This window comes from Melitaea cinxia, chromosome 1 (genome assembly GCF_905220565.1).
Source record: "Melitaea cinxia chromosome 1, ilMelCinx1.1, whole genome shotgun sequence".
Classification (NCBI taxonomy): domain Eukaryota; kingdom Metazoa; phylum Arthropoda; class Insecta; order Lepidoptera; family Nymphalidae; genus Melitaea; species Melitaea cinxia.
The window spans coordinates 15,868,730-15,892,832 of record NC_059394.1 but is presented as its reverse complement, the minus strand read 5'-3'; the positions used below and the strand labels follow the sequence as shown (position 1 = coordinate 15,892,832).

At 31.7% G+C, this 24,103-nt stretch overlaps 1 protein-coding gene and 1 long non-coding RNA gene across 2 annotated transcripts in view; one reads left to right on the top strand and one right to left on the bottom strand.

Moving 5' to 3' along the window:
• Window positions 1–24,103, top strand: part of LOC123657753 — an 86,644-nt gene that overhangs the window by 40,096 nt on the left and 22,445 nt on the right. Inside the window, exon 3 of the mRNA XM_045593267.1 lies at window positions 13,497–13,569. Within this exon, the coding sequence (XP_045449223.1) occupies window positions 13,497–13,569 (73 nt within the window). The remainder of the gene's footprint in view (window positions 1–13,496; window positions 13,570–24,103) is intronic.
• Window positions 15,507–16,664, bottom strand: LOC123657762. The gene is made up of 2 exons (XR_006743761.1): window positions 16,425–16,664; window positions 15,507–16,093 (listed from the first exon to the last, which is right to left on the bottom strand). It is a non-coding gene; the product is annotated as an uncharacterized LOC123657762 (long non-coding RNA).

Below are 24,103 nucleotides of genomic sequence, written 5' to 3'. Positions count from 1 at the left end.
AATAAAGTTACAAAACTATAATCACGTCAGTTATATTATCTTGTAAACAAACAATAAAACATTCCATTCGCATTGTAAACTAACAAACTTTATTACGAAGAAACAAAACTATCATTTAATACCTCGTTAACCTTAATTATAACGAGAATGAACCTTGCCACAATAAATTGCTGAACAGAATAAATATGATTTTCGTAACTAATTATACGTTTGACCGTTGATTGGCGTGGGGCTCTCGAAAACACTGCTGCGGGCTGCTGCGGTAATCGTAGATAGGGTAGACAAGAATCTTAATAGTATAGCTCTGAGTATGACGAAAACTGCTAACCCAATTGGAACTATTGATTCTAGTTTTAGATGAACTCGATTGATAATCTAATATATAAAATTCTCGTGTCGCGGTGTTTGTAGTTAAACTCCTCCGAAACGGCTTGACCGATTCTCATGAAATTTTGTGTGCATATTGGGTAGGTCTGAGAATCGCACAACATCTATTTTTTATCCCCATAAATGTTAAGGTTAGTCCACCCCTATTTTTTTTTTAATTTTTAGATAAATTATTTATTTTTTATTTTATTATGATTTGGTGTTGAAAAATACATACAACCCTAAATTCTCACCCTTCTACCACCAACTCCTATTTTTAAATAGCGTTTAGCGGCAAGACAACGTTTGCCGAGTCAGCTAGTTGTACTATAATAACTAAATTATTAGTTAACCGATGGACCTGTGGATAGAACACTTGAATCAGATGGTTGCAGGTCCGCGTTTTCTTAAAACTCACTTTGCACACGAATGTGAACAGTGTTTTCTAAATTCCAAAATGGAGTTTATAAAGTCGTTAATAAATAATATTTAGTAAGTATAATATTGTTATAAAACTATTAAACAATATCATTATCTGGCTGGGCCAAATTGGCTAATTTATTTTTTTTTTGTATGTTCCGTAAGGCCACGAAAGGTTTTTTTAATATTAAAATATAAAAAAAATAATGATAATAATTTTTACTATATAGACCGAAGTTTGTCCGGGCTGCTAGTATTATTAATATAATTTTTTTTTAGTTCTTTTACTTATTGTTACTTTATTAACTTATTCAACCGTACTCACTACTATTCTTGTAAGGTCTAATTAAGACGTATTACAGTGGCGCCTTAATTAACGAAACATTTTAAAGATATTTAAAATTCCTTTATACAATTTATACAAAATAGCATCTTCAATTAGAGTCAACAAAAATGCGCTGATGACAACATCCTGTTACTAAACGTGTATCAATGGTTCAGTAGGTGTGGCGAAGGTCAGCGAGTTCGATTCTGAGCATGAACTCAAACTCATTGTTCACTCGAAACGGAATTAAATTGTTTAAGATGGCGACAGATACAAGACTAATATAGTATGTCCAAGTGATAAGTTGTACAGCCTGTTTTTTTTTGTCAAAGTTAAGGTTGTAATAAGACAAATTATGACGAGGAATTTAAAATTACTTTTCCTGTTGAAAAATTGGAACAGATACTATTGGACGTTTTAACATATCAATTAAAATAATTGACGAGACTTAAGACAACAAAAATTTTTAAACTACACATATTTTATGGGATTTATAGCTTATAGCATTATTATAATATTATTACATAAATATAATATTTTATTGCGACGATTTATTTGATATACTTGTTCGCATCTACATATTTTTGAAATGGTTAAATTAAAAAAAAACTATTTTGTTACTTCAATGATTTGTATATTTTTTATTTTGTTATATTTTATGTGACGTTATAGGTCAACGTAAATTATGTCTCGTACGTCGTCTTCGGGATATACAAGTCCTAGAGTAAGCGCATAGATAGAATTATTTATAGAAAGTATCATTTAATAGTATTTAAACCGTAACGCGTAGAGGACATGATTTCGCTTTCTAGAAAGTGAAACTACTAAATTTTTATGTAAAACACATTTGACAATTTAAAATGTGATAATTTCTGAAAAGGCCCTCACATATATCGCGTTAAAAACTACTATGATGTAATATGAAAACTCTTTTGTATTACATCTTTTTCGTCTTTTGTTGGGGAAAAAGTAACAAAAGAATACATTATTACAAGCGTTGTATAGACTGAAGGTAAAGAGTTTGTCTATCTCGGAATCTAGTGTCGACATGTTTATGTTGTGATTCAAGTTTATTGAAAAAGGTAATAGGAGTAATAAGAATAGAGGAATAACAAGATATTTCAATCTATTTGAAAGAATCAAAATTAAGAATCCCGCATGGGACGTGTAAACGTAATGCAATGACATATATGCTACCAGCCTAATCTGTATTTTATATATACTTTTTTGAAATATATTAAATGTCACAAGCAAATAATAGTTTTGATTTAAAATAACATGTAGCTCTATTGTCGACAACGATTTGAAAATCGAATATTTTACATTTCTTAGTTTTTCGTTTTAAATATTTTTCGAACTAGACAAATCTATGTTACTCAATAAATCGAACGATATAATTTATGTTTTATGTTCATATTTCTATTTTTTTTTTGTAAAAGTAATGCGAATCTATACAAATATATCAAATTGGAGTGTCTGTTTGTAATATTAAAATAACCGCTTTTTATTAAATGCATATGGATGTGTGCACGGTACATATACCAAAACAACATTTTTTTTTATAATTTTTGTTTGATTGTCTGTCTGTATATCTGTCTATCTGTCTGTCTGTTTGTTCCGGCTAATCTCTGAAACGGCTGGACCGATTTTAACGGGACTTTCACTGGCGGATAGCTGTAGTAATAAGGAGTAACTTAGGCTACTTTTATTTTCGTTTTTTTTTTTTTTCGTTTTATAACTCTGCGAACTGAACATTTTTTTTTTTTTTGTTAAATTCCATGCGGACGAAGTCGCGAGCACAGCTAGTTAATAAATAATTCAAGATAATCAAAAAACAAATTTTAGATAAACTGACTATATATTGAAAACACGAGGACACACACGTTCATCATTTTTCGTTTGCCAAATAATTTAAATTAGGGCTTATATGTTACATTAGCAATATTTGTGTGGTCTATTGTGCCTCAGTGAGATACGATCCAGCCTCCAATGGTTTACTTATGTCGGATTCTCGAACCATTGAATGAAATACTTTAATAAATCATGACGACAGCGTGTTCTTTTACGCCTATCTAGGATCGATAAATATAAATGCAAATCTTAACACTATTGTTATTGACCTTTTATTAACTTTATTGCCTAAAGGAAATAATATAATGTATTTACATATAATGTATGTAAGTAAAAAAAAATATATCGTCGTCGTAAAAATTACACGTGTCGAATAAAACCTTTTTTTTTATATATTTGTCTACTCACAAATATATGCTTTAAGATGAAATTCTATTTTTTTTTTCTAAAAACAGCGATGATCTCAACAACATATGTCATAAAATATGTTTAGTATTTTGTTGATGGACTTTTTAGAGGTTCATTTTTTTATATAATTTATTGTTCTCATTAAGTTTTTCATACAACAATCTTACTTCTTGTAGAAGTTATAAGCTACCGGTTGCCTTGTGATAAAATTTCAATAGAATTATTGGCTTGAGCGTTATATTTATTTGTTGTAGGTACAAAGTAAACAAACTTACAAAATAAACATGATAAATTTAATAAAAAGATTCAGATTTGTTTTTTTTTTGTGACCCATTGATTTTCTATTTTAGCTTAAAAATAATAATACGCAACAATTTAATACCAGTAAGCGAAGTGAATTCTGTAAGGTGAGAACTATGTATGAAATTAATAGAGACTTCCTTATTTTCCGTAAATAAGTTTTCTTTGAAGCAAATAATGCATATTTTTAAATCAAGAAGTCAATCGGTACAAAACGAAAAAGAAAGCTATATTTGTTTACAAGTGATATTGACATAGAAAATAAGTGGACCGTCTACAACGGCAAATAAAAGGGAGTAATGATGAAAAAGAAAGTAAGTAGTGATGCGCATTAAATTAATTTTAATGCTCGACTAATATATTATCGAATACAATGTTAAAAAGTAGCTAAAACGTAGTGACGATTTTAAAAATATTGACTATTTAAAGGAATTTTTGAACTCAAGTGTTTTGCCCATAGTCACCACGCTGGGCAGGCGGGTTGGTGACCGCAGGGCTGGCTTTGTCGTAACGAAGACGCTGCTGCCCGTCTTCGGCCTGTGTATTTCAAAGCCAGCAGTTGGATGGTTATCCCGCCATCGGTCGGCTTTTTAAGTTCCAAGGTAGCAGTGGAACTGTGTTATCCCTTAGTCGCCTCTTACGATACCCACGGGAAGAGAGGGGGTGACTATATTCTTCGATGCCGTAATCACGCAGCATAGCGTAAACACTTGAGTTCACGCCATTTTTGGCGTGAACTTGTGAAGGCCTATGTCCAGCAGTTGATTGCGAAAGGCTGCTGCGATGATGTGATGATGATGAAAGGAATTTGACTAAAATTGTTTTGAAATAAATGTAAAAAGCCTGACTAACAGTTTTTACTCATTACCTTTTTTTTACAACCGCGCAAAAGCTTTTCACCTTACTGGACAAATGCCTCTACTCCAATACAGACGAAGAGTTGGAATTTATTAGATATTATATCACAGTCTTCATAAGCTATTGAAAATAATGTCTTAAAATGACATTTGAAACTGACGTAAAATCTACAAGAATTACGAAATATAATATCTATCATATTTAATTTATAGATGAGTCGTTACGAAAAAGATATGTAACATTCGAAATTAGCCGTGCTGATCTTCAATCGGCCTAGTTCTAACAAGGTGACAGCTAAACATCTGCAGACAATCACAATCCTTGGCACAAAACATCGACGTCATGGATCACATCACTTGCCCTATTGTCTCAAGATCGACCTACAACGGTCACACGAGATATAGGTACACGTATTTTTGTGAATTGTTTCATTGTAATCATCAAGGGTATAGTATGCTATTTGTATGCTTAGAAATTAGATCGTGAGTACTTATCGATAAAATGCGGAGATGCTCTGAAATATTATCCTCAACAAAAACCGACTGCTATCACTGTTGTTGAAATCTAAAATTGATTGCTCACTATCGATTACTATCAAATTGAGAACTAAAGAAATTGTTGTATCGTAAATTGTCATCTCATCATGCTTTACTGTTTTTTTTTAGATACACTCCCTAACGAATTTCAGAGCGATAAAATTTTAGAAGTAATTCAAAAATCTAAAGATGCATTATTAATTCAAATTTTAACGTTGAAATTGTTAGAAGGAATTTAACTAGACATATATAGCTCGGCAAATAACGACAATTTTAGGTGAATAGGGTAGGTAAAAATATAAAAAATTTAATTCGACAAAAAAGCCAGATAATTTATTTTTATTTAATCATATAGATTTATGGTCCATACTAAATTATTTAAATGAACATCGTTTCTTAAATGACTAATTTTCAACTGCTGTTTAGCTGTCAAGCGTCTAAATAATTACTGATAAAATACGATACCTTAATAAACCTTGAAAATACATTGGGCCTATCACAAAGGGTGACCTAAGCTGAACTTAAGTTGCTTAGCCAAACAATCCTACGCAAGCAGTTATATTATTTACAGTGTATTGTAATCGTTAATTAGTACTAAATGAATAACTACGATGTGACAAGGACAACGTATTCTTTACCGAATTACTTTGTAAGGGATTATCTGCTTTGTGTGAGTACGTGTCGAATGATAGGTGTTAAAAGCAAGGGATAATGCAAACGATCGGTCATTATTGAAAAATATCTGAACAGAAACATCATATTACTTATATTTATATTTATTTTATAAAAAAAGAAGTTTGGATGTGCTACTTGTATAAATATAGACGCTCAAATCAACGGCTCGTTGTGGAATAAACTATGGTGGCATGTGTTGGAAATATACACAACAGAAATACGAAACACATTTGTATGGAGAGTAAAAAAAAATTATTATAAGAATCCAATAGCGACCACCAGCACGACAGCCAGTTTACGTTACTACTGCACCTATTCTTCACTAAATGAATGTAAAAAAAATATTTACGTACATACACACTAATTTCAATTACTTATAAGTCAAAAGAAACAATATAACATGTACACATTGTATAAACCGTTTCCTACATATGATCACTGAATGTATGAACCGTTCAAGTAAATCCGGTACCGACCAATCTGCTTTTACTTTCAACGAGGCTGCGTTTGCGCTTCCGCGAACGAAAGTGCTTTCAATCAATGCTTTATCGATTGTCGATATTAATAAATTTGATATTACATTTTTTCCATCATTCAGATCAATTTAAAAGACTAGACTGATATCCTTATTATATTTTTTGTAAAGATAATTATTATGGCGATACCAATAAAGAACGTATCATTGAGTCTGTCGTATATGGTATTCCATAATAGCTATTAAAGGAAACTAAAATTTGCCACAAAAACTTTAGAGCGTGTTCAAATGAAACTCACCCTGGCTAAACAAGGAAATGATAATATTTTTACATTTCCGTGTTTATACCATCGCTGTCATTTGCACCATTACGGGGTTTTATCTATTATTTAAAGATAATATACTTTATTATTTTCTAGCTTTACGTCCGTGGCTATGCCCACGCACATTACACTATTTTGGTTGTTTCGTTATCTCCTATAAGAATATGACCTATGTCACTCAGTAATCACATAGCATTCTCCTAGTAAAACCATTTTTATAATCAACATATCAATAAATTTTTTCCAGTCAAAAAAAAAACTCTCTTGTATAAATATTATTATCTTATATAAATATTGGTATAAATATCGATGCTAATTTATCGATAACTTTATCGATCTGCGCAGAGCCCTACCGTATCTGCCACTTGATGTGTGTAAGTAATGAAATGTAACAACTTTCTATAATTAAACATCAATATGAATGGTTAGTGAGTCATCTATAGTGAGTGATAGTATTGGAAATAATTAAAATATATATAAATGAATCAAAATCTGTCGATTAGAACTGAGATATTAGTTTAATACTGACATAGTAACTATTTATGCTTACATACACGTTATATTAATTAATTAAATATTAATTAATTAAATATTAAATATATTAATACAATTGTTTTAAAATTTGAGAAAGTATGAAAATCTATCAAATTTAATTCACGTGGTAACGTACAGATTGGCGACTGAACTACAATATAATTTATATAACGCGTTTAAAAGGAATGTACTTCGAGCTACAAAACAGTTGCAGTAATACGGCTTATAATAACTCTATTATTAAACGAATTATTAAAATAATTTACAGAATTGATGTAAATATCGCAAAACAAAAACCTCCTAAGTCGGTTAAAAACTAATAACATATAAAACCTTATTAAATTGTGCAGTGCAGATAAGTAAAATAGAAAGCGCTCACTTAACTGAAGATCCGTAATAAATGAAAATCAATAGCTTTAAATCACACAATACTTTTCCTGTAATTCAAATACTTACAATGAAATACTGTGGAATTTCGCTCTTGAACTGACTCCTAATTATATTTCTAGCAAAGAGCTAATATTTATATGTAAAATATTTATTTTGAACACAAAACACGTCTGTATTTATGCAAATTTAAAGTGCTTTAAAATGTTGTCTACATAGATTAAAAATAAATATTTTTTTGGTTAATACTAATGTTGAAAAAAGAATACACGTGTCTGTAAAATCATAATTTTAGAACTTTTGATTAATAGTTTATGAAATATAAGTATTTATAATCAGTATTTGGTTTGGAAAAGTCGGTATTTAGTACACCTTAGGTTTATAGATCATTGATTGATTGCAACCTCTACTTCTTGATACACAAAAAAAAATAGATATATCCATACTCGTTTTTGCATAGTACCTGCAATTTGAGTTGAGGTAGTCAAAAACTTACGCTCCGTTTTATATTCTTTACCAATAAAGTGCATGCTATACCTATTCTAATAAATATTTAACTTATTAAATAAGAAATTATGAATTATCGTAATATGAAAAAATACGTAGAGTTAACAAAAATAAAACGACTTAAATTAATACTACAAGCAATAAAATGTGACCACCATAAAAGTAGGTAGTCGAAAAATAGTCAATTAAATACGCATTATTAGGGATAATTCAAAAACTACTCGCCAGATCTCACTGTAATTTAAATAGGACCACAAGTACTAGCTTACAAATAAAAAAAGCCATCAATATCGGTACACCCAGTAAATAGCAAATTGAGAACTGTTTTCATTTTTTGAAGTCGTTTATAACTTAATAAACCATATGAAATAAATCGAATGTGAAAGAAATTCAGTCAATTAAAATCCGGAACACTTGCGTGTCCTGATCGACATCTGTGATTTCAGTCACGTCACTGCACGATTTTTGATCGCCGTACAGTCTTTTACACGAGTATGAATGAACGTTATGTGAACAGTTATGTGAGGTAATCATGTAATCAATTAAAACCTTATTTAATCTAACGTGACGCAATCTTACAATTCTTTGCTATGTATGCTTATTCAAACAGAAAATGTTTTCGTCATGTTTGGGAAAGAATCCACCACTTCAGCCTATCACAGTCCACTGATGGACTGGCGCGAACTCATGTGTTTTGCCCATAGCCACCACGCTGGGCAGACGGGTTGATGAACGCAGGGCTGGCTTTGTCGCACCGAAGACGCTGCTACCCGTCTTCGGCCTGTGTATTTCAAAGCCAGCAGTTGGATAGTTATCCCGCCATCGGTCGGTTTTTTAAGTTCCAAGGTGGTAGTGAAGTTTTGTTATCGCTTGAATCAGCTTTGAGTAATCATACACCGAAAATTACATTATAAAATTTGGTAGTTCTCGTAACTGTTTTAAAATAAAAATTATAAATTAGCTGAAATAGATTTTTATTTCATCTAATTTCTAAGCTCGAGTTACAGTACATCAAAAGACACGTTCATTTTTGTACTGGGTTTCATTGGTTTGTGTCATGGCTAGTAATGGTCGCTTCATGGCACCAATTAAGCGATCGAGAGCGTTTGTTATCGTAAATGTATAATAATCATAAACAGTAGCTGAAGTATTATAATTTAATGTCTTAATGGACCGTGAAGGTCAGTGAAATAACATTTAAAAAAATAACTTAAAATAGTTTAATAAAAACTTAATAAACATAATAAGTATTAAAATTTTAATTTATTTCATTTCAAGATAAATAGGATTTTATACTAAATTAAATAAATATAAAAATAATCAGACAAAGTATTATATATGTAATGTTATTTTAGGCTCTTTCTAAAGTTTCAGTTAATCGTAATTTCCTGATTTTCTTCTAAACACACTAATATAAAACTGGTAGATAAAATAATTGGTAATTGGTTAATTTGTCATTGACAAGTTTCCGTATCAAAAAAGTTATTAGGTATGACGATTACTTTGAGGTTGTTTAAATTTCTAGATTGCCATAGTTCTATTTATATTATGTTATGTACAATTTTTTCTTATAATTTAATTTCAAAACAGTGGCGTCATAAGTTTGATAAATATTAAAACCGGTTTCGAATATTCATCCGATAATGTAATGGACAAATAAAGTATAAAACGATTCTTTTTATCAATTTATTCAATGAAAATGAATATGTACAAAATAACATACGCAATATGCATTAGATCGAAATCAATACCTCATTCTGGTTTATTAGAGCATTCGATCTTAATTTCAAGGCAACGTAAATAAGAAAACACTGATCATGTCTTAATATAATATTCATTGCAACATGGCAATGCTCTTATTTATTTTCAACTAAGGGCTATAATTGTATGCACACACTATATTAATTGCACTATGATTAATTTTTTAGTAATTATATATTATTAAGTCCAGGAAAACGAAATAACCATAATTGGTCAAATAACAAAATATACTTAGATGTAAAATTGTACACATTTTATAATTAATCATAATGCATGATTTGCATTCCGCAGCCACAATTTCATTCGCTTCGTGACTGAAACAGTTAATAACGAAATAACTAGTTTCTGTATTAGATAACGGAACAAAAACGAATTAGTACTTGTTATGGATACCATTTCATTATGACACAGCCTTGACTAAGTCACGCATGTCCATGGTCAGACTCGATGCCTGTGATTGCATCTGTGCACACTATGATTTCGCATCTGTGCACATTGCATTAACTGTGCGTTGTTACGTTTAATCGATGGTAGATAAAAATAAGGCTGAATGAGTGATTACCCAAGCTTGAAAAGAGCATTTGAGCGAATTTTAAATGATAATAAATAAAATATGAGGATAAACCCTTATTTAATAGTTTTATTCATCAAAAGAAATAAGACTTTACATACAAACGACCGTTTTGTTATTTGAAAAATTGTTATTATACAACTATTAATAGTTTTTATTGCTTTATTTTAATCATAACTACTGTTTAAGCCACAAAGCAAACGCCTAAAGACCATTAAAAAAAAAAAAAAAAAAAAAAAACAAGTTTTAAGCCCTTTACAGTTAGCAACGGGAATAGCGATTTAATCTACGAAACATTGAAATGAACGAGATTCTTTTAAATTGTTTCATACTTTATAACACTATATTATACTAGACAACCCTCGGCGTTCTTCCACCATTTTCATTTATCTTTTTAGACGATACCACTTCTGGAACTGTTATGAAGTTGTTGCTTGAGTTCGCACCAATTAGTACTATAATTCTTATATAACTGTAAATTTTAAAGAAGGGTAGTAATTTCTAATTTAGATTAGTCTATAGTATTGTCTTTCTACTGCTTCCTGCTGCTAAGAGACTCCTAAACAATTGACAGCGTGATTATCTACTATTAAATCACATATGTAAATGTTCGTGAACTTCTTTTGTTATATACAGGCAAGGAAACTTAACGTTTTTCAGTTAACTAACAAATGAATACTTAATTAGAAATTTTTAAACATAACTATATATGAAAACACAATAAAAATTTGAGCTTATAAGCGTTAATTAAAAGTTATGCAGGTTTTATTTTACCTATCAAAAGTAAAACAACATGACAAACAAAATAGCATTAATATGGTTACAATAATTAACATCGGCAAATAATAAGTTGTTATAGCCGAGTGGCACGCGTTGAGCGACAGTACTTACAGTAGCGCCGTCAAGGACGCACCGTTCACTTGGCAGGACTGGTTCGACGAACTATCGATACGTATACGGTATTAATTGGATTGAGTTTCATTCACTCAATAAATAATTTAGGCTCAAATTAGTTAAAATGTAGTGTTGCTATATAATTACACAATTAGATATTTAAAATTATTTAAATTCTTAATAAAATAACGCTTTGAAATAGTTACGCGTGTTCTATAAACTAACCCTGAAGAATTAGTATCTTAAAACTAGTTTTAAAAATTATCTTCGCATTGAAAACTTATTAATTAGGAGCTGTAATCTTGGTTGTTCTTATTTATTCCTATAAAAATGTTTCCAAAGTACAGTATTGAAAAAAATAGCAGATGTAGCAATAACAAATTCATCCCCAGATTGTCTCAGATAACGCTTAAAAATAAACATGTATATTGTGATATATCGTTACAGCGCATTAACTATAAATAACACTTGACCCATATTTCTTTCCACTAACCGCATAACGATTCATACCAAAGTCCTAAAGACGTCGTAACTTATACGCGTGCAAAGTAACACCTCCGTCCTTTTGCTTTATGGAAATTAAAAAAATCTCTTTTATTTAAATATCATCTTACGATTCCGTTAAAATTAAACGAATGAGAATGTACTTGGGAAGGTCATTCTGAGTCACGTTATTAAAATTGAATGGACTCTATGAGAAAAAAATCTCTTAATCAGCGAACCAGTCTCACCAACTCATCTTTTGCTTTGTTTATTTTTTTAATATATTTTTAAGTAATTAAAATAGATGACGTTAGATGCGTCATTATTTTATTCAATGTTAATTTTAATAATTATCAAATTGGCAGAAGCATTCTTCACACCTGTATGTCGTAATTGAATCTTTCACGAAACAAGTGGTATTTCTTGAAAAATATTGCAATCAAGTAAACAATTCCTTAAATTTGCACCACGAGTAACATTGCAATGTATAATTTTGGACTTAATACACTATTTACTTATTTTTACTTCTAACGCAATAGAATAAATTAGTTAATAGCGTAATAACACGAAAATCATATTTATTATGACATCTTCTTTTAGTAAATACTAAGTTTTTTTTTAAATGACTAAATAATACTTATAACTCTTTTTCGGCTCGCTATACACGGCATACAGGAACGAATCGCTTTATTATTAAAAAAAAAACTATTTTAATTGTATTCATATCGTCTATAAGAAGTAGCCCTTTCACCTAATATTAGATCGAGAAGTTCCTATACAATTTACATAAAAAGTTCGAAATTTGAACCAATTTAAACTCAGGTTTAAATGATTATGTATTTTTTAAATCAACCTTGTACTTGAACGAGTAATACCGTCGAATAGAAATTTTCTATCAGTAAGCGCCACCGGTACAGCTTCACACACGGAATAATAATGAAACGAATGTTATTTCTCAGGGCGGGCAAACGGTTTTGAGAAAACAATATTCCAATAGTGTACGTGATTTAACTACTTATGTATTACAAATTCCTCTGTCCTCATACTGGTATTTGTCACATGAGATTTTTTTTTCAAATAATAAAATCAAGTCCTATATCTAAGTATCAGGAAATCCTGTATATTAAAATGAGAATTACGAGTAGGTATTTATACATCAATGACAAATTCATAGAATAATTGTGTTTTTTAATGCATGAAATACCTATTTAACGATCTAGCACTTTTTTTGTTTATTTTGTTAATTAAATATTATAGGGAAGTAAATTTCGATTATTGGGAAGTTAATTTCAAAAAAATATGCGCTATATCAAATACTAGATCTCTATTAATGAAATAAAACGAATGTACTCGTGTTGTAAAAGCAGCAAAAATCAGTTTTAACGTACGAGTAACGATTCCATAAAAAAATAAACATTTTTCAAATTTATTGTACCATTTATTATACCTTTTGCTAAATAATAATATTGAAATGAAATGAAATATTCCGGTTCATTACACCTTTTGATAAATAATGATAATAATGGTGTATTCTCAGTATTTACGACATATGTAAATACACATGAAATCACTTTTATATGACAAGTGAAATTATTCACTGCATTGGAACAAAGTAAATTAATTCTGGTATTTGTTTATCAACGATAAAACATCGTTTTTACATCATCGTTTTTACAACATCGTTTGTTTTTCCATATAAAGGCATTATAACATGGTTTGGCTATTCTCCAGACTATGCAGAAATCATCACATAAAAAATATTCACTATGTGTTTTGAATTTTATTATCTTATTTAATGATTTATTTTTTTCTATTTTTCTAGAATCGGCCTTTGCGGATTCGACAACCCACATAGAGATCATAAGACAGAAGAACTGAAGAAACACATAGGGCAGGTAAAGAACAACAAATTTATCATTTAAATTACATTTTCATATCTACGACTCTATTTCCCTAAGGTTTTTTTTAAATTCTTTTTTACGTGTATTTACTATTATTCATCTTTTTTGTCAATCCTCTTAATCTTCAAAATTTTTATGTATACTCACATATTTTTATATATTTTATACATACAAAGGATATAACAAATTAAAGTTTTTCAGTAGAGCTTTAAATTAAAGTGTTTAAAGAACAAAATTAATTTTCTTAATTTACGAGTAGACTTAAGAATAAAGATACTGGATCTGGTTTTAAAGTAACTAGTATATCAAGTTGTGCTTGCCTAAAATCTTAAATCTATATATTAAGGACGCTATCACATTTTTCACTCGCTCAAGTTTAGGTATTTAAATCGCAACACAATAACATTACGCGTACGCACACATTGATACCGCTATCTGCTCGATTTTGTACCGACGTAACTAATCTTGGTACTTGAAAGTATTAATTTTTAATTTTACTGGTATTGATTTGTAAATTTAGTTGTAAGTTTAAAGTCGAACTTGGTAACTGTTACTAAGTACCTACTATTCACGGAACCTCTCCCCTACTCTGTTTATGACGATGTCTTAAGGCGTCAGGGTATCTACTACTCGTTCGTCGTACTATACAATAAAATATAATAGATAATAATACGCTTATTTTTATAATTCAAAGTCACATACAATTTTAAGTTATATTATTATAGTTTTAACATTATAATAATATAAACATATTTTACGTAAACAATCTATACAAATAAATAAAATTGGAGTGTCCTTTAGTTATATTAAAATACTGCTTTTTACTAAATGCATACGGATGTATACACGGTCCATATACCAAAATAACATTTTTCCAATTTCCAAGAAGTCGGTTTTTTTTTGTAAAAATTATTTTATTTTACAATTTTTAGTGATGGGTAGATCTAACACGGATGCTTTTTCTCTTGTGTCGGGGGTCCGGAAACATACACAATACACAAGCACAAACACCCAGATCATGACAAACATCTTATATGGCCAATACAAATGTCTGTCCTGCGCGGAGATTGAACCCACTAACGCCAGCGCAACAGCCAGTGCTGTGACCGCTGCGCTAACGCGTCGACATACTATGAGTAAAGTTCGCTATCAGGTGCACGTAATAACAACCGGGACTAACAGCCTAGCGTGTTCTCCGAGGCTAGGTTGGGAAAACCACAAGGATTAACAACTAGACTGAAAATAAATATTTGTATAAACATAAATATCCACTCCAAGCGGGAATTGAACCCGCGACCGTCAGTGTTTAGGCGCCGCCGACGCGGCACATGCACTATTATATCAAAGCGGTCGTCAAACAGCAAAAGGTAACTGCTGTAAATTGTTGAGAAATTCCCTCGAGTGTTTATGGGCTCCATCATCAAACCTGGTCCTGTGACACAGATGACCACACAGCAGGTAATTCCTCGAATATCTTTCGTCTCCATCATCAGACTGTAATGGCACTTGTAACTCATATAGGTGCAAAGTTCTCATCGATAGAAACGAATTAAGTTCAAACAGCAGGTAATTGCTATAAATCGTTAAAGAGTTCCCTCGACTATCTTTTGTCTCCATCATCAGACTGTAATGGCACTTATAACTAATACAGGTGCAAAGTTCTCATCAATAGAAACGAATTAAGATCAAAAAGCAGGTAATTACTATAAATTGTTGAAGAGTTCCCTCGACTATCTTTCTTCTCCATCATCAATCAGATCGACTCCAGACCTTTATTAAATAGTAGTGCTTTATAGTACTTAATGAAAACATGATTAAATTTACTAGTCACCCGTACGATTTTTGAAAGTTTCCCTCGATTTCTCTGGGATCCCATCATCAGATCCTAGTTTCCTTATCATAGTACCAAACTAGAGAATTCAATCAAAATCAATGGGTTTTAAACAAAATATTATGTAAAATTGATACCTTATCCTACCAGTGCTCTATTGAATCATTTTCACCTTTATACAATTGTTTTGAAATATTCTACTACTTTCTCAAGAACTGAAGCATAATGGATACAATTAAACAGTCAATGGCTGAGATGTCACAGGTTTTTCACACTAAAATGGCTCAGTTCCAACAGGATCTTCAGCAAACGACTTCACAAACAGCAAGTCCAAGTACGAAGCTGACCTTAGAATTTAATGCATTTAAGGAATTTATTTTATCTGCTTTGAAGTCTCTACAGTTGCAAGTAGAAGCACTTGCTGACATGTATGACCAGATGGAAGTGAGAAACCGCAAGAAAATCCTCCTCGTTCATGGTGTGTCTGAAGAAGAAAAGGACCCCGTCAAGGCTGTGTCAGATATGGTGACTAACCATTTGAAGTTGTCCAACTTTAACATCACTTCTTCAATTAAACGTTGCCATCGGTTGGGTAAGCTTAACACCACAAGATCCATTCCGAGGCCGATTCTTATTAAGTTTTGTGATTTGGAGTCGAGAAGCATGATATGGAGCGCCAAAACCCACCTAAAACAAACAGGCATCACAGTGTCAGAGTTCCTCACAAAAAGGCGTCACGAGATCTTTATGACGGCACGGAGACGTTTCGGTATATCCAAATGCTGGACGCAGGATGGGTGTATTATCATCTTGGGACAGGATGGCTCACGATGTCGTGTTATGAGCATGACAGACCTCGATGCCATTCCAATTCCAATTCAAAGCACCGACGTGGCTCCAGCAGAGCAGGTTTTGAAAGAAAAGAAGACCACTACGACTACTACATCAAGGACAAGAAAACCAGTAAGGAAGATTTAGTATTTCTTAACGTAGTATTTTGACAATATCTTTTACTTACCTTAAATTTTACTCATTTCGTCTGTTCTTTGTTACTTGTTTATTAGTACTTATTTATTTACCGTCTATTCTTTGTATTAATTTATAAGTTTAACTTTTTCTTTATTTCATATTTGTAAGAGGTAGATTTAAAGTTTTTGAATAGTTAATTTTACTGATAAATTGATAATGTTATTATTGTGCTTAGATAAAGAATAGGTTTCTTTGTCAAGTTATTGTTTTAAGTGTACATGTCGTATGACAAGACAGTGTCATTGTCAAGTGCTGTCATTTCTCATTTGTCAATAAGTACTTCAGTTCGCTTCAATGTTGCAACTTTAAAAATTGTTACAAGACACTGGCGGGTAAGGGTATTTTTATTTTGAGTGTTTAATTTAATTACATAATTTAATTTGTTAGTAAGTTAGTATATATATAATTTTATTATTATTTAATTATTAAATAGTTTTAAGTAAATATTATTATATAGTACATTTTATTATAGTATTATATTATTAATTATCATATTTTATTTTATTTTATTTTATTTTTTTTTTTATTTAATTATATATAATATTTTTATATATTTGAATTTCTCTGCACATTTACTTGTACTTTAAAACGTAAAATAATATAAATGGCCACTATAGATGTAGATTATTCTGATGAGGAGTTTTGTTCTGTTTCTACCTTAAGCAGCGACGACAGTTATCATAGTGCAGTATCGCCTTCCTTAAATGATGTCATCTCAGAACATCTTTCTGATGATATAAAAAAATTTAACGTCATTCATATAAATGCACAAAGTATTCCGGCACACTATCCAGACATCCTCGCGTCGTTTACTTCAAATAGCATACATGCTATACTTGTTTCTGAAACCTGGCTGAAACCTTGTTTACCTTCAACTAGCTATTCCTTGCCCGGATTTCATCTAATTCGAAATGATCGCACCAACAGGGGTGGAGGGGGGGTGGCAATTTATTTGAAGTCCAACTTTCCTTTTTCTATAATAAGCTTGTCACCACAGCCCCCACCAATTGATGCTGCTGAGCACATCTTGATAGAGGTTGAGTTGGCTCACACAAAAATGTTATTAGGTGTATTCTATAGCCCATCACTTAATGTAGACTACTTTACTTCTTTTGAACAGACTATAGTGACTTATACTCCCTCATATTGTCATAATATAATTATGGGCGATTTTAACACATGTATGGTAAAGCGAGATAGAAGATCTGAAAGACTCAGTACCATCCTTGATTCGTGCAATATGCAGCTGTTGCCACTTAAACCCACACACTATTTTCCCGGTTGTGTGCCTTCACTTTTAGATCTGATCATGGTTTCTGCTCCAGAATTTGTTTTCAAATTTGGACAGTGTCCCGCGGAGGGTTTCTCGTACCATGATTTGATATACCTATCTTATAATTTACGTCCTCCTAAACAAAAGGCAAGAGTATTGATGCAGCGGAATTTTGGTAGAATGAATTCAGATAGTTTACTATTAGACGCACGTGAACTGAACTGGTCCATAATTTATAGCGAAACGGATATCGACAAAAAAATAGAAATATTTAATAGCCTACTAGCTAATTTATATGACAAACATGCCCCAGTAAGACCTGTTAAAATTAAGCATCTTCCTGCACCTTGGATGACCAACGAGTTAAAGTTGTTGATAGCCAAAAAGCACAGGGCTAGGGCAAAGTATAGGAAGTCCAATTCTGATGAGCATCGTGAGAGATACGTAAAAATACGCAATCGCTGTAATATGATGTGTAGGGATGCGCAAAGACGTCATATTCATAAATCGGTTGAGAACGGCAACCCAGCAAAAGTGTGGAAGTTTCTTAAATCACTTGGAGTTGGTAAGCAAACAAGTAATTATCACTCAGATATTTCTTCAGACGAACTAAACCGACATTTTGCTTCACCTGATTCAGACTTTGACGCCAATACAAAGGCTTGCACACTACGCCATCTTTCCCAGCTACCAGCTCCTAATCATCCTCCGTTCTTTTTTAGTCAAATTACTGAATGTGATGTTAAGAAGAACATATTATCCATATCGTCTGATGCCGTTGGTTGCGATAACGTTAGTCGTAAGATGCTGGTACCTATCCTTGATGTAATTCTCCCTGTTCTCACGCATATTTTTAACAGTTCTATTGATTCTGGCATTTTTCCCATTACTTGGAAGGATGCTTACGTTATTCCTTTACCCAAAAAATCTAATCCTTCTACTGTTACTGACTTTCGACCAATTTCTATCCTTCCTTTTCTTTCCAAAGTCTTCGAACGCATAGTCCACTTTCAACTTACTTTGTATATGACGAAAAATAATCTTCTTAATCCACTTCAATCAGGGTTTAGAATAGGACACAGCACGACTACTGCTCTTGTCAAAGTCACCGAGGACATCAGATATGGCATGGATAGCAAAAAGCTTACTGTTCTGACTTTATTAGACTTCAGTAATGCTTTTAATACGGTAGATCATGACGTACTTCTTAGTATCATGTGTTCACTTAACATATCTCCATCAGTGATTGACTGGTTTCGTAGTTATCTACAGAGGCGCCGGCAGAGAGTAAAGATGGCAATAGATCTTTCCTCTTGGTCTAATTTACCTGCCGGTGTGCCTCAAGGTGGCGTCTTATCACCTCTTCTATTTGCCATTTTCATTAACAACATCACGAATAACATTTCTTCTCTCTACCATTTGTATGCAGATGATTTGCAGATCTATGCTCAGTCTGACCTCGAAAACTTGCCTGGGGCTATTACTATAATTAATAAAGATCTTGCTGCTGTAGCTGAATGGAGTCGCTGTTATGGTCTTAAATTAAATCCAGTGAAATCGCAAGTTATAGTATTGGGTAGTCGGGCTTTTATTTCGAGGATTGACTGGGCTTCTTTACCTCCGGTGCTCATCAATAACACTTCCATACCATATAGTAAGTGCGTTAAAAATCTTGGCGTTTACATGGACGAGAATATGAACTGGACAACGCAGATTAAAGAAGTGAGTAGAAAAATGTTTTCAACTTGGAATTCGTTAAGACGCTTACAATACATGCTACCGACTTCTACTAAAATTGCACTCGCGGAATCTCTTTTCCTGTCTTATCTCGACTATGCCGATGCGTGCTATCCTGACCTTACTGAACAACAACTGACAAAACTTGAGAGGCTCCAAAATTTAGCTATTAGATTCGTATTTTCTTTGCGAAAATACGATCACATATCCGATTTTCGTAAAAAGCTCAAGTGGTTGCCAATCCGCTTTCGCCGGAATACTAGAATGCTGGCGCTGCTTTACTATGTGCTTAAAAGTCCCCGGGCCCCTGAGTATCTAAGAGAAAAGTTTGTAGTGCGTGAATCTGACAAGGCACTGCGCTCGAATGATACAACTACGCTGTATATTCCTATCCATCATACTGCTTTCTACAATTGCTCTTTTACAGTGCAGTCAATAGTTCTGTGGAATGCTTTGCCTAAAACTATTAGGGAGGCTAAAACTCTTACATCATTTAAGAAGCTACTAAAAGATTTTTACCTAAATTGTTAGTGAAAAGCTGGTCTGTGTTAGTAAGTTTACTCGTAGTTATTCGTAAATGTGCTGTCGATAATTATTCAATATTATATTTATGATTAACTATTATCTACTTCATAATTAATGTAATAGGTATGTATTTATTTGTGTATATATTTTACGATAAAGCATAATGTAATGGGTATGTATTTATTTGTGTATTTAACTGTTTATATATTTATAATATATACTATTTATTTATATATTATATTTATAATGTAATGGGTATGTATTTATTTGTGTATTTAATTCTTTATATGTTTATAATATATACTATATATATATATATATATATATATATATATATATATAATTGTATTATTATTAGAATGTAGGATCTACTTTGTTTTTTTTATATTTTTGTTTTGCCTTTTGATAACCCTACTCTTTTTATTTTAAAATCTCCTCTACCCCAAGGTTGTCTGGAAGAAATCGCTTACCTAGCGATAAGACCGCCTTTGTGCATAGTATTGTTTTGCAAATTTTATTTTTAAAGATGTATGTTATGTAATATGCACAATAAAGTATATTTCTTCTTTCTTCTTCTAGAGATATCTCCTTTCCAACAAAAAAAGAATTATCAAAATCGGTTCATAAACGAAAAAGTTATCTCCGAACATACATTAAAAAAAAATATATATATATATATACGGTCGAATTGAGTAACCTCCTCCTTTTTTTGAAGTCGGTTGAAAAGAAGACAAATGCAAAGATTACTTATTATTATTGATTATTATATATAAACCAGATGCATAGCAAAGACAATCGATTGTGAAGTATCAATTTCGTCCAAGCACAGTACACACAAAAAACTCATTTTTTACGTAATTATTACTTGCGCTGAAGCGATACAGCCGTGCTTCCATGAGCGCGTTTCGGCGCGGAATGACGAACGACAGTGGTTCACTTGTAAAAAATGTATGAAGAAATTTGAGAGCGTTTCTTATTTTTCTCATAAATGGAAATATTATTTATTTTTATATAAAATATCTAGCGCTACGCATAGAGGACTAAATAAGCAACAATTTCTTAGTGTATTTATTTTTCTTAGTGCAGTGTATTTAGGCTATAATGGTTCCAATTCAGACCCGTCTTTTTTTAATTTTTTGCGATTTCTGTGATGGTTAAACTGTATTTGTGTGAAAAGTTTGTATGGGGCTATAGAATTTTTATGGTCTCACTCGGAGATGAATATATTATCTTTCATTTGAAACCAAGATATCCTCTCAGGGTGACTCCTAATTAATTAAAATGGTACGTGAAAAACACTGATATTTGTAGAAAAATGTGATAGCGTCCTTAATACGTGAACCAAAAACTTCGTACCCCTTTTTACGAAAATTACGTGGACAAAGGAGTATGAAATTTCGCACACTTATAGTTTATAAAGAGAAGAAGTGCAGAATGCTCATATTTTTTTTTTAATTATACATAAAAAGTATATTAAATCGATAAAAAAAATATCACATACGCTACCATGTATTTGACACACACACACGCTTATTATACTTTTTTGTTGATTGTCGAAGTCTGAATTTCAAATTGAATTTTTTTAAAAAAGGTTCTTTATTTTCATTATTTTTGATTTTCTTTAATTTAATTTTTATCTATAGTAGAATTTCGACCTCTGGGCGACCACTAATTATATTTAATACAGTATTTTTGAAAATTAATGAGTCGTACTTCATTTCAATATTTAATTTTCGTTCTACTTATTCTATGATTTCTTCTTATAACAAGACTCCAGAAATATCTGTGTTAAGAAAATATTGTTAATTGTATAATTTAAGTAAATTTGAATAAAAATTAAGACCTTTAACTTATTAAAATAATACTTGGTATTCTTAGGAGTATAGCTAACCAAATAATAATAGCCTATACCCCTTTCTAATTAGTAATTTAAACGTTATGGTGTAACACCGTAAGATGATTCTATGTCTAAATATGGTTTCTGAGAATCTGCCGCGCGTCTGAATGTATTTATACCATTAATGGCAGCGTAATATCCAATGGCAAATAACATGACCTAAATATTTTAATTACCAAGTATAATGACAACCATACAACTGATATGGTAAATTATTGATTTAAATTATATCCAATTTTAGAAAGTCTGTCTTATGTAAATATATTTTTTCTTCACACAACTTATTGGACGAATTTGGCCGTCATGTTCAAGACAAGCAAAAATCACTAACAAAATCTACATGACTACCTCTTGTAGCTGATTGTTCCTTTAACAGATTGTAAGGAAACTAACTGCAACGTAGAAGCCTTTTTGTAATAGGGAACGATTGAAACTTTATTAATAATAATTATTTGCGGTTTTTAAAGATGTTTTATAGTGTAAATTTATAATTGTATTTAAAAAAAAATGTATGATTGCATTTGCCGTTCTCCTCATTGTTAGAAAGCTTATTCGTTGAAGAAGGCATATATAAAAGAGTAGATATAAATAGAAACGCGAACACCATTTATACAGAAAAAGTCACACACACTGCACTAAGTAAGCGCTTATATAGAAGTGTTACATAAAGAAATTTTTCCACGGTTAACAGGCGATCGTTTAATCGCAGAACACCTTGACCGCAATACCCGAGGAAATGCGGGTTCAATTTCGTGTCGTAACTGTTAATATGATAAAAATTAGAATATATTTCATTTTTAGAAGTGAAAATATAGCCTTTTAATTATGTACGAACAATTAAAACGTCTTACTGTCTTGCATTAGCGCAAATTTTCGAAATAATTATTATAGAATTGAGTGAAAGGAAGGACTTAACAAAATATTTACGAGGCTGCAATGCTGCCGGTACTGAAATATGATAATATAATGCCATTTATTTCATTCGAATATTAAATTTATTATTATTTTTTAGTTAAAATGTGTAGCCTTAGACGCGTAGAGCTCTAAATCGAGCCAAGCATGACGTAACTAATGGAGATGTGCTGATCGATGGCTCAGAACGAAGTTAAGGAAACGCCCACGCATTAAAAAGATCATTACTATACAAATCACATACAGTAATGTTCTTAAATTAAAATTTAGTAAATTAAATGCATATCGCTTATTATATGAAATCTATGTGTAAATAAAATGGTACATGGTAGTCTTATATGGTCGTAACATTTCACTTAGCCTGATGTATCATCGTCTCAAGTCACATCCATTCGCTTCGATTTTTATGAACAATACTAAGACATACATAAGGAACGAAATTTAGCTTATCTCACGAATTATAATAACAATAAATTAAGCAAAAAAAATTCTATACTAGTAACTACGATAGTCAAAATGTTTACGATAATTATAAAGTATCCTATTGCAATTATCTTTTAACCATATCTGACATCTCGTTCACGTTCTGATAGTCTTTTCACAAACCGTAGAATCAAAAAATGTTTGAATGAATGAAATGAATGACGCAAGCGTCCTGATGGCACGAACAAAAAAGTTTTGACTGTCAATCATCTAATCAATACAAACGTGTACAATAGATCGGATCATGACTTCATTTATTAATATGGTATTTAAACTTTAAAACATTTATAAAAACAATGATTCATATTATTATGAACAAAAATAAATCATTGGTTAAGGCTGAACGCATACAGAAATTACAAGGCATTACCGAAAAAAAAAATGCTGTGTGGCTACGGCAGTAAGAACATAGCCACCCCCTCTCTTCCCGTGGGTGTCATAAGAGGCGACTAAGGGATAACACAGTTCCACTACCACCTTGGAACTTAAAAAGCCGATCGATGGCGGGATAACCATCAAACTGCTAGCTTTGAAATATACAGGCCGAAGACGGCCAGCAGCGTCTTCGGTGCGACAAAGCCAGCCCTGCGGTCACCAACCCGCCTGCCCAGCATGGTGTCTATGGGCAAAACACATAAGTTCGTGCCATTGTTGACGCGAAGTTGTGGAGGCCTATGTCCAGCAGTGGACTGTATTAGGCTGAAGTAAGTGAAGTGAGTACCGAAATTTATCTACTGTAGATGCTCTTATAGCGTTAACATCTAACAACTGGCCATAGGACCCCTTCTGTGAAAGAGTAACTGGACTTTACTTACGCCACCACTATGAAATGGCCGTTATA